A 12,998-nucleotide genomic window follows, 5' to 3' on the forward strand; every position below is an offset into this window, starting at 1 on the left:
CAGGGCTAAACTATATTATGTATGTGTGTGTGCTGAAAGGGTGGTGTCCACTCTTGGTTGTGGAGAATGAATGTATCTGGCAGACATTACCAGCTAACCTCTGAACTGATCAGACATGCTTCCCGGGCACAAGCAAGTCAATTTGATATGTGTTACTTAAAAAGTAACCCAGTAACTAGTCTCAGTTTAAAACACACACCATCTTACAGACCTTTTACTACATAGAATGTGGCAAAAAATATACTAAAAAGGATTGTTTGAGGCACTTTGCAATAAGAAAAGAAGATATCCTTGAGTACAACAGTATATTCTACATTCATATTTATTTCCAATTTATGTGCCATTAAACATTAAGTAAAAAAGCAAAAGGTTGGTTAATGAATATGTTGTTCTAATGCCCTTTCCTGTATAAGTTGGAGGCTCTTGGACAGAATATTCAACAATGTGGACTAGACCAGCATTTCCCAACCTTCTCCTTCCTGGAGGTACACCAACAAAACACATTTCAGATGTATCACTTATCTGACCCATCCATTTCACGTCTTGGGAGTTTCTACTGAGCTGATGGATTGAATCAGGTGTGTCTGATTAGGAAGAGTTCATAAATGTGCAGTGTTGGTGTGCCTCCAGGAATAGGGTTGGGAAACACTGCATTAGACTTTATGCTGATAATCAAATTCTGAACATGCTCCAAAAGAAAGCCAATAGTGTATAGACAATAGGAATTGCATTATAAAGTCTTTGGATCCTTATGCTCAGATATGTCCACTGTCATTGCTACAACGCATTGTTCACATGCCAGTCAGCACACCTAACCCACTCCACCTTCCTTCTCCTCTTTACACAGGCAGTGGACTGATGGGCAACTCTTCAGCCTCCTTCATGGGGACGTTCCTGGCCAGCAGTCTAGGTTCCCCTCCTTCACACCCCTCCAGACCACCGTCCTCTCCCTCCTCTCCTCCTTTTCGTGGGGGTCCTCACTCCAGCGCCTCTCAGATCTGGTTCCCTCACTCACATGAAGGTAAGATGGCTCCGTTCCACTAACCTAACTAATCTGTTTGTCTGGATATGTGTCCATCCATGTGTTTGTGCCTCTGGACTTTCTCATCAAGAGGAAGCAGCTCTCTCTTTTTTATGCACTGTGAAATGTGCCGCCCCAGTGGTTTTCGGCAGCGCGGAAAGGGGACAAAAGTTCAGCCAAAGAATCTTGTGGTCTGTGATGTGCATCAACAAGAATTTATGCGTACAATGTGCAAACTCAGACACACACAAAACATTGGAGGAAGAACAAGCTAAATGGTCAACAGCATCGCAGCTGTTGTGTAAAAGCCAATGTGGCTTTTCTCACCATGCCTTATAGTAGCTTGGCCTGAGCCACACCCGGCCCCCAGCCTGCCAAATCAAGAGCCGGCCTTCTCCAGCACTGGCTCCAGATCCCTACAGATGACAGACTACTACAGCTCCGCAGAGAGAGCAATATAGAGAGAGACGGCAAGAGTGGGAAATGCCCACACATAAATCCCCTCCAGGCCACGTCCAAATGTGCCAAACAGTCAGAAACCATTAGGAGTTCATCCGTGTGTTGTTTGTGTAATCCTCAAACTCAGGCTCTCTGAGCGCAGCACTATCCCCATGCCTGTTATCACTATACCCCAGTCTATTTTCACTCTTTTCTCCACATACCCTCCCTGGTATGGTGGAAGACAACCCTGTTTCATTTGAAGTTCACACTTGGAGGAGGTGTGTGGAGATGCCTTACCTTATTGAGCCTATCAGTCATCCATTTTGAAGATTTTTCTGGTCAAGGACCACCAATTAAAACAAGTCAAGTTCAGTTTTGAGACTTAAAGACCGGTTAAATGGTGCCATAAACCTCACAAACCAAGGCAAATACAGAAACTTGTTCTTTCTTGTTCGTCTTAATATAGAAGCCTGGTAAAAGCCTGTGAACCCTGACTCCAGGAAATTACACAAAGCCAGCCAGTCAGAATGCAATTTTGTGAAACCTTTTCCCATTTTTATGTGCAATATGCATCAGATGGTCCGTGGGTGTTACTTCTAAGGCTAGGACTAGTAGAGAACTAGCTCACCGATTTTCAAGACATGACTACCCAGAAATTGCCCATATGTGCACCACGCAATGTGACAAAACGTGCACTACCTGCCAGGCCATGAAGAGATGAAATCCCAGAGATGTTGGTTTGTTCCTTCGGCCAATGGCACATTGATCATGTTCCCAAAGAAGCTGGACAGTTTTAATAAGAATGATGATGATAATGGTTACGCTACTAAGTAATAAGGCTGATTATGAGTGGGATTATGATAGAAAGCTATTATCTGTATCACAGTTTAATTGTGCAGAACGTGGTGTGAAAGTGATTGAATCCTGGCTTGCCATCAGCATCATTCAGCTCTCTCCTCTTTAAGATAATTGCAAATTGTCTTTTCTTCAGTTTGCATAAAAAAGCAAGTGATCAAAATGAGAAGCACAATTACCTAGACTATTCTCTGCACCCTGTGGGACGGAGTCTCCCGCCAGCAGCAGCATAAGCGTATCTGCAAGAGTACTTTGAAGATATCCTAAAATTCCTTATGCCTCAACGTCTGTGAACAGTTTATTATGACATTCAGCATATCAATAAAACTTATTTCTGAATATATTGTGTAGCACTGTGTTATTGTCTTGTCCTGTATGAATTTACTTAAACAATTTGAGTATAATTTTTTTTTATAAGGATAAATCTTTAAGTCTGTTCAAGCATATATCTTGAATTAAGGATTTTACCCCTCTTGCAAACAAGCACAAACATAAATCTAATAAAATGTAAATATGAAAAATGTCAATTTGCAGCAGCTCTTTAATCACAGTTTTATGAATTTCCTGACTACTGTAATGCCCAAGGACACATCAGATGCTAATCTGAAAACTACAAATGTCTTAAAGGCAAATCACCATAGTTGCCAAATACATGCATTACATTAGCTTTTTTAAATTAAAGTAAAATTTTGCAGTAACAAAATTTGATTAAGCTGGTATTAGATCAGTAAGAGTAAACATTTAACTTCTGCTGAACTGCCCTGGGTTCCTATGGGACTTGTCTCTCAAACTTGTCTCTGCAACTGTATTAATCTACTGATGCATGACCACCTAATGTCATAACAGTGCGTAAGTCACTAGCATACGTTCTGATCACTTCAGCCCATAAACAACAACTACTGTATATATTCAATTTCTTGTAGAAGGTGGAAACTGAAATACAGAAAACACAAGGGTAGCCCAACAGGCACATTGCCAGCTGGTCTGTGTCCACAGCTTTAACTGTGCCAAACAGAGGCTGCCATCCTCTGCTTTCTTCTACCCCCTTTTTTTCATAAAATGACGCTGGGTCTTGTGCTGGAACTGGTGCTTGGATGTTCAAAGATTGGCAATGGTAGTTTCTTTACTGACTTGATAACGAAACATAACAATCCCAAATTGCATTCTTACAAATTGTGACATATTTTAGTATCTAAAGTAATGCTGACACAAGCTACTGCAAATAAAATGATTTTATAGATCACAAACTGGAAGATCTGTCATTTGAACACGTCTTGCATTGCCAAATTACATTTCCAGTGTAGCTATGTTGATTATGTTATAAAATTGTTGTTGCCTAATGTTAGCAGTTCTTGGTTCAAAACCCTTTTGGGCCATTTGTTTTTTGGCAAAGAATCACCTTTTTCATGGTGGAACAGTTGCAGATTGTCCACCAGGTCCCTGGTGGTGGAAGAAGGGCTTCTGTTTCTTTATAGCCCTCATGCATCACTTGTTTCATCTCTCTCAATCCAATCATGTCTTTTCTCTGTCGGTAGAATGGAGGCTGTCCTCTCCTCCCCCTCCTCCATCGCCAGGCTCCATCACTTCCTTTCAATTAGCAGTCCTGATGAGTACCATTCACCTCCTCCCATCCTCCTCTGTCTTTCCTCTCCACCCTCTGCCATTTTTGTACTGCTCTGTCACTTCTTCTCAATTTGAAATCTCGACAGGCAGCTTTATCTGCCCCTCTCTGTCTCTCCTTAAACAATTTACTCTGGGCTATTTACAGATGCATGCTTGTATGCGCTGTCATGAGCAGACACAGGGAGAACGATTGGCTGTCCTTGTGAACAGGAAGATTGAGAGATAGGATTAGCAGGAATGTGCAAATTGTGTACCATTAGCATTTGTAGAAGTTCCAGCTTTCTTCAAAGAATCTACCTGCGTAATAACAGCTTTTTTGTCTGGGAATTAGCCTATTCGATAAAGTACTTTTCAACTGGTTTGAGCAAAAAATGGCTCTTATTTAATTCATGAGTTCATGAAATTTGAAATTTACCACAACCCACAAGCTGGTAAAATGAAATTTGAATCAGAATGACAGGCAGAGGGATTTACTGAATTGTAACTAAAAGAAATTCAACAAAATCACAAGGTTCTGCACAGTCAAAATAATTAGGAAAGACAGTAGAACCATTCAGCACTATAAATGTACACCACATTGTTTTCAGATTACTTGTTTGTTTTTTGATGATATAATACATTTTACCATGATTAAAAATATATCTTAATTTATGAAATATATTTAAATATATCTGAAACTAATACAAAATAATTGTTTTATTATTTGTATAATTTAAAAAAATATTATTTTTAATAATAATAATAAGTAATTCATGAGTAACAGCAGTTCCAAATTATTTATGCTACTTCAGATTCCAATTTGACTTCTGCATCCTGAATTCAAGCCAACAGCCATGAGCTATCAGCACTGTATCTGTGAGCAAGGCATTTAATCTCAAGTCGCTCCGGGGACTGAACTGGTAAAAAATAAATAAATAAAAAATATTATTTTTATAATATTCTAAATATAATAACCATTCTGTGGCAAAACCATATGAAATTTCTGGAAAAAAATTCATCGGCATGTTTCCAAATGTATTATGGCCCTGGTATGTACTGGTAGGTACAGTGAGTCTCTAGCTCTTCTTTTTTTCTGATTTGGAGAAAACCCTCCAAAGTTCCCTTCCAGGAACTTCGAGCTGCGTCGAAAACGCATATGGGAACGCCTTCAGCGTGACCAGGCTCTGAATATGATGTGTAATCAGTCAAACAAGGGCGAGGCGTCACGGGCGGGGTGACGTCACGACCAGGAAGCATATAAGCACGTGCGGCGGAGCCGGCTTCAGCTTTTTGTCATTCAGCGAAGCGCTCTGTGTGTGTCAGTCTTATTTACTGTTGTTTGTCCTAGTTTTAAGTGGAAAGCATTCAGTATCATGCCAAAGCCAAGGGCAAGCTCAGGGGTGAAGCTTTCAGACCATGTTTTGAGTCGTGTGTGCATCCTTGCCCTCGCTATATCATGAGCGAGGACACACACGATTTGCGCGTGGTCTGCCTGGGTGCGGAGCACGCAAAATCGGTCTCCGCACCCGGAGGGCTCTCTTCGAGAAGGGAGCCTTCGCGAGCTCCCCACGCGGTGCCGGTCCCGCTGCTGCCGAGGCAGAGCGGCGGCTGCACTCGTGGGGCTCGCAGGCTGATCTGGCTGGCGAGTGTGAGACGGGCATGTCCCTATCTCCTCCCGTATCAGCCAGATCTGGCGCCCCGTCTCTCGGTGTGGAAGCTGTCTCTTCCCCGAGACGAGGGCTCAATGCTTCGTCTCTCTTCCTCTGAGGAGGTTGATGTGACAAGCGTTCATGAGGTTTCGCCGCCTCTGTCACCCCAATATGATATAACTATGAAAGCTTTGTAAGCTGCAGTGTTTGCACAAGCATAAAATGAATAAAGCCGGTCCCGCTTCTGCCTTTAAATCAGAAAAAAAAGACAGAGCGGCGGCTGCGCTCGCGGGGCTTGCGGAGAGAAAAAAAAAAAAAAAAGAGAAAAAGGCTGATCTGGCTGGCGAGAGTCAGACGGGCATGTCCCTATCTCCTCCCGCGCCTGATCTGGCGCCCCGTCTCTCGGTTCGGAAGCGGTCTCTTCCCCCGAGACGAGGGCTTGACGCTGCGTCCTCCGAGGAGGTTGATGTGACGAGCGTTGACGAGGTTTCGTCGCCTTTCTCGCCCCAGAGAGCTACTTCTACACAGGAGCCTTCCGTTTTCCCCGATCTCCTCACCGAGGTGTCGAGATCGCGGGTGAAATTTTTTCGTCCCGGCCAGTCGTTCCCGCGGGAACTGAATGAGCGCGGGTATGCGGCGATGATGCCGCGGGTTGAACAGACGCTTGCGAGCTATCTGTCTCCCTCCACGGCATCGCCTTTGAAGGCTCCTGCTCTGCTTACAACATCTTTGGTGGGCAGAGGGTATGCACGCTCTCTAAACTCAGGTGGCTGCTGGGCGGGCGCAGCCTCCTCCGCATACCAGCTCCTCGCGCAAAAGCGAGTATATTTCTCAGGTTTGTCCGCCCGGCAGCGCGGAGCCGAGAAACTCGCCTCAGCCGCCAGATTACGCGTCTCCTGCCGGTGCGCCGCTTCAAGACAGCGGTCTGGCTGCACCAGAGGTCAGTCTCGAGAGACTGATTCCCTTAGTAGAGCATTTGACAGCCTGGCAGCGGCTGCCGAATGTGTCTCCTTGGGTCCTGCAGACCGTAGCGAAAGGCTATCGTATTCAGTTCGGCGGGCCACCCCCGCCGTTCTGCGGGGTTGTTATGACTGCGGTCCGCCCCGGGCAGGCTCTGGTTGTGGAACAGGAAGTTGGTACTCTGCTGAGGAAGGAAGCCATCGAGTTGGTTCCTCCTCACGAGACCCAGTCCGGTTTCTACAGCCGGTACTTCATTGTTCCGAAGAAGGATGGAGGGCTGAGACCCATACTGGATCTGCGTCTACTGAACCGCTCAGTCAGAAAGCTGAAGTTCAGGATGCTTACTATCAAGCAGGTCGTGACTCAAATCAGGTCCGAGGACTGGTTTGTCACGATAGATCTCAAAGACGCATATTTCCATGTTTCCATCCTTCCTTCTCACAGGAAGTTCCTGAGGTTCGCCTTTGGGGGCAAAGCGTACCAATATCGGGTTCTTCCCTTCGGCCTAGCACTTTCACCCCGCACTTTCACCAAGTGTGTGGATGCGGCACTGGCCCCCGTTGCGGCTTCAGGGCATCCGCATACTCAATTATATCGACGATTGGTTGATCCTCGCTCAATCAGAGCGGTTGGCGGTTCGGCATCGAGATGTCGTTCTCGCCCACATGAAAGAACTGGGGTTGAGACTGAACGCCAAGAATAGTGTGCTTTCTCCGGTTCTGAGAATCACTTATCTAGGCGTGGTGTGGGATTCGACCACGCTTGTCCCCTGCTCGGATCGAGTCGATCCTTACTACAGTCAGGAGAGTGCGAGAAGGCCGGTCACTCACTGTCAAGCAGTGTCAGAGACTGCTGGGGCTCATGGCAGCTGCGTCCAGCGTGATACCTTCTGGCCTGCTGTACATGAGACTCCTACAGTGGTGGCTCAAGACCAAGGGGGTCTCCCTGAGGGGAAACTCACTCCGCGCTGTCAAAGTGTCACGCCGTTGTGTCCGTACCTTCGACATGTGGAGGAATCCTTGGTTCTTGTCCCAGGGCCCGGTGTTGGGAGCTCCTTGTCGCCGCGTCTCGCTAGCGACGGGCGCTTCCCTCACCGGTTGGGGTGCGGTCATGAGTGGCCACCCTGCCCGCGGTCTGTGGAGAGGTTGCCACCTGACGTGGCATATCAATCAGCTAGAGATGTGAGCGGTGTTCCGTGCACTCAAGCACTTCCTCCCAGACCTGAGAGATCACCACGTGCTGGTGCGCACCGACAGCACGGCAGTGGTCTCTTACATCAACCACCAAGGAGGTCTGCGGTCGCGCCCCTTGTACAAGCTGGCACACCAGATCCTTGTGTGGTCCCAGGGCAAGCTCTTATCTCTGAGAGCTATGCACATACCTGGGCATCTCAATGTGGGAGCAGACATCCTGTCGAGGCAGGGGCTGAGGCCCGGGGAATGGAGGCTTCACCCCGAGGTGGTGAAGCAGATTTGGGGTATTTTCGGCCAGGCCCAGGTGGACCTCTTTGCGACTCAAGAGTCAGCACAATGTCCTCTCTGGTTCTCGCTGACCCCTCCAGCTCCTCTGGGACTGGACGCTATGGTACAGACGTGGCCGAGGCTCCGTCTGTACGCCTTCCCCCCGATCGCTCTGCTCCCTGGAGTTCTGGCGAGAGTGCGCCGGGACGAGGTCAGTCTACTGTTAGTAGCACCGTTCTGGCCGGGCCGAGTATGGTTCTCGGACCTGATATCTCTCCTCGACGGCACTCCGTGGGAAGTGCCCGTCAGGAGGGACCTCCTCTCACAGGCCGGGGGCACCGAGGTGCACCCTCGCCCGGAGGGATGGAAGCTGTTGGTGTGACCCCTGAGGGGGCACAGCTCATAGCTTCCGGTCTGTCAACCGAGGTTGTCGAGACCATCCTCCAATCCAGAGCTCCCTCTACGAGGAAACTGTACGCCTTGAAGTGGAGGCTCTTCACTTCTTGGTGCGGGGACCGCCAGCTCGACCCAGTCAACTGCCCCGTTGGTGCAGTACTGGAGTTCCTGCAGGCCCGTTTCTCCGCAGGGGTAACCCATTACACTGTTAAGGTCTACGTGGCAGCTATTTCGTCATACCACGCCCTTACCGGTGGCCAGTCAGTGGGTAGACACCCCCTGGTTACACGTTTCCTCCGCGGTGCGCTGAGGCCTCCGGTACGATCTCGTCCCTACGTGGGATCTGGCTGTGGTTCTGGAGGCTCTGTGCAATGCACCTTTCGAGCCCATTCAGGAGATAACTGAGAGACTCCTCACTATCAAGACCGTTTTCTTATTGGCTATCACCTCTCTGCGGAGGGTGAGTGACCTTCAGGCCCTGACTACGGCCTCTATTCACTTTGCGCCCGGTTCGGCGAAAGTATTCCTCTACCCCCGCGTGGGGTATGTTCCGAAGGTCCCATCGGTCGTTCCACAGCCGGTCGTACTGCAGGCCTTCTGTCCTCCTCCCTTCGGGGAGCCAGACCAGGAGAAGCACAACCGTATGTGTCCAGTGCGAGCACTAGACGCATACATCCACAGGTCCTCCCTGTGGAGAAAGCGGACCAGCTGCCCGTGTGCTATGGTCCGCCTAAGAGGGGTCTTCCTGCTACGAAGCCCTCCTCTTAGTAGGTGGATTGTGGGTGCCATGGCTTTGGCATACGAGGCCTCTGAGCTCCCCCCGCCGGTGGGAGTCAGAGCACACTCAACCCGAGGTGTGGCGGCCTCCAAGGCCTTCTGGGCAGGTGTTCCATGCAGGACATCTGCAACGCAGCTGGGTGGTCCACGCCCCTGACTTTCGTTAGGTTCTATGACCTCGACATCCGAGCCACTCCCGGCTCCTCTGTCCTTTCGTCCTGACACCAGGCAGGGACTTGTCAGTTTGGCGGCGTTGGTATCTCGTTCCCATATGCGTTTTCAACGCAGCTCGAAGTTCCTGGAAGGGAACGTCTCAGGTTACGTATGTAACCATGGTTCCCTGAAGGGAACGAGACGCTGCGTCGCGTTGCCACACTTCCGGCATCCCTGCCAGCGCTTGCTTCATGACTTGAAGCTGAAGCCGGCTCCGCCGCACGTGCTTATATGCTTCCTGGTCGTGACGTCACCCCGCCCGTGACGCCTCGCCCTTGTTTGACTGATTACACATCATATTCAGAGCCTGGTCACGCTGAAGGCGTTCCCATATGCGTTTTCGACGCAGCGTCTCGTTCCCTTCAGGGAACCATGGTTACATACGTAACCTGAGACGTTTTTCCTGCAAATATTCAGCAATAAGCTGCAGTAGCATCCTGCTCAGATAATAACAGTTCTGCATGTGCTGAGTGAGCTGGTGTCAATCACTTATGGACAGCTGCCATCTCTGTGAGTGCTACAGTGTTAGCAGCATTAATGTCAGCACTAAGCAGTAAAACCTGCCTCATCTAGCCTGCTGGCACAGCACCTTCCCTTGTCCTGCCTAGATTAACGGCTGAATGTGCAGTGCAATGCCCAGCGGTGCCTGCTCACCTGCCCTGAGAGGCCTCTGCCTAGCACCGAGCAACCAGCCACTATCGGGCGCAACCAGGCGTCACTGTGAAACGGGATTACGCTGCCAAGTGTCACGCATAGAAATACAAAGACACCAGAGAAACATCCGAAGACTGATTTGCATAACGCAAGCTTGTATCACACTTTTGCATAACCCACAGAAGTAATGTATTGTTCAAAGGGAGCCTTATTTTTTCCATTCTTAAATGAATTGGCATAAATGAATGTGCTTATTAATGCTGACAGGCAGTGAGAATAAAAATGGAGCTTGCAATTATCACCTTGCTCTGTGCGTTTAAAAAAACGGAGCCGCTATATAACTGGAGGGGGTTTTATATTTTTCAGTCTGAACTGAATTATAGGGATAGTTCATGCGGGAAATAAATAAATAAATTACTCATGTCATCCTAAACCTGTCCAGTTTTTTTCCTTCTGTGGAAAACTAGATATTAGAAATTTTGATCATTTCATATCCTGTTTTTGGCCATGCAATTCATTGTGTCCAAAACAACAGTCTTTTACTGAACGGCAAAAAAAAAAAAAAGGCAAAAATTAAAATTGTCATAATTTACTCACAAATTGTTCCAAGTTTCTTTCTTCTGTCTTCTGCTGAATGCAAAAGAAGATATTAGTAACCAAACAGTTGCCTGTCCCCACTGACTTCCATAAAATGGGAATATATATACACTGAATAAAATTATAAACGCAACACTTTTGTTTTTGCCCCCATTTTTCATGAGCTGATCTCAAAGATCTAAGACTTTTTCTATGTACACAAAAGGCCTATTGATTATATGCATGATGCATGATTATTGCACAGGTGTGCCTTAGGCTGGCCACAATAAAAGGCCACTCTAAAATGTGCAGTTTTATCACACAGCACAATGCCACAGATGTTGCAAGTTTTGAGGGAGCTTGCAATTGGCATGCTGACTGCAGGAATGTCCTCCAGAGCTGTTGCCCGTGAATTGAATGTTCATTTCTCTACCATAAGCCGTCTCCAAAGGCATTTCAGAGAATTTGGCAGTACATCCAACCGGCCTCACAACCACAGACCACGTGTAACCACACCAGCCCAGGACCTCCACATCCAGCATCTTCACCTCCAAGATCGTCTGAGACCAGCCACCCGGACAGCTGTTGCAACAATTGGTTTGCATAACCAAAGAATTTATGCACAAACTATCAGAAACCGTCTCAGGGAAGCTCATCTGCATGGTCGTCATCCTCATCGGGGTCTCGACCTAACTGCAGTTCGTCGTTGTAACCAAGAGTGGGCAAATGCTCTCATTCGATGGCGTCTGGCACTTTGGAGAGGTGTTCTCTTCACTGATGAATCCCGGTTTTCACTGTACAGGGCAGATGGCAGACAGCGTGTATGGTGTGGGTGAGTGGTTTGCTGATGTCAACGTTGTGGATCGAGTGGCCGGTGGGGTTATGGTGTGGGCAGGCGCATGTTATGGACAATGAACACAGGTGCATTTTATTGATGGCATTTTGAATGCACAGAGATACCGTGACGAGATCCTGAGGCCCATTGTTGTGCCATTCATCCACGGCCATCACCTCATGTTGCAGCATGATAATGCACAGCCCCATGTTGCAAGGATCTGTACACAATTCCTGGAAGCTGAAAACATCCCAGTTCTTGCATGGCCAGCATACTCACAGGACATGTCACCCATTGAGCATGTTTGGGATGCTCTGGATCGGCGTATACGACAGCGTGTTCCAGTTCCTGCCAATATCAAACAACTTCCCACAGCCATTGAAGAGGAGTGGACAACCTGTTCAACTCTATGCGAAGGAGATGTGTTGCACTGCGTGAGGAAAATGGTGGTCACACCAGATACTAACTGGTTTTTGGACCCCCCAATACAGTAAAACTGCACATTTTAGAGTGGCCTTTTATTGTGGCCAGCCTACGGCACACCTGTGCAATAATCATGCTGTCTAATCAGCATCTTGATATGCCACACCTATGAGGTGGATGGATTATCTCGGCAAAGGAGAAGTGCTCACTAACACAGATTTAGACAGATTTGTGAACAATATTTGAGCGAAATAGGCCTTTAGTGTACATAGAAAAAGTCTTAGTTCTTTGAGATGAAAAATGGGGGCAAGAACAAAAGTGTTGTGTTTATAATTTTGTTCAGTGTATATATAATGGAAGTCAATGGGTACCAGATACCATTGGATTTGCCGTTTTTTTCAAATATATTTGTGCTCAGCAGAAGGAGGAAATTCATACAGGTTTGGAACAACTTTAGCTGAGTAAAAGATGACAGAATTTTCATTTTTGGGTGAAATATCCCTTTAAAGACTGGACATTGACCACTCTAGGCAGATTCATTGGCTTTTTCAAGCTGGGCAGTTTTCAGATTACTATTAATATTTACCATTGTTATTTTTTTTTCAGGTTAATTTATAGAAGGTAAAAGATGTGGTAATCCTTCCCGGCCTGAGTGTAAAAAGTAAAACTAATTGTTAATAATAAAAATGATAAGAAGAAGAAATCAATCAATCAATCAATCAATAAACAAACAAATTGACAGAAAAATAACTGAGTGGCTCTGGTAATTATTACTTCACCCTATCTCCACTTATAAACATAGTACTATCCAGGTTACAGCAGGTTAACTGTTTTTGGTAGATAAGGAAATATTTTATTTTCTTCAGTAATGTAATGTACTCTGAAAAATTTCATAAATATCACTCTTGTGTAAGTATTTTAAATGTCACAGTCTATCAGTGCACTATAATTGTCCCAGAACATTATGAGGCTAACATTTATCACATATTTAAAGGTTAAGGTCTTCTACTTTATGAAGCTTCAAAGACTTGTGCTTGAAAGGTGTTTGGTTTTCTTGTAAATTCTTTCCCCATGGCATTGTTGTGTTAGTCACAGATTTTGGAGAGTCGAGACAGCTGAAATAAAGTTGATCCTTG

General features: G+C 46.7%; 1 protein-coding gene across 1 annotated transcript in view; it reads left to right on the forward strand.

Annotated features, from left to right (window-relative positions):
• The window catches only part of LOC306846037 (BAH and coiled-coil domain-containing protein 1-like), a gene marked incomplete at its 5' end in the record, with an annotated part of 84,591 nt that overhangs the window by 39,714 nt on the left and 31,879 nt on the right, over window positions 1–12,998 (forward strand). The window contains one exon of the mRNA XM_079379109.1: window positions 852–1,021. Within this exon, the coding sequence (XP_079235235.1) occupies window positions 852–1,021 (170 nt within the window). The remainder of the gene's footprint in view (window positions 1–851; window positions 1,022–12,998) is intronic.

This window comes from Barbus barbus, assembly GCF_936440315.1.
Source record: "Barbus barbus genome assembly, chromosome: 3".
In the NCBI taxonomy this organism is placed as follows: Eukaryota; Metazoa; Chordata; class Actinopteri; order Cypriniformes; family Cyprinidae; genus Barbus; species Barbus barbus.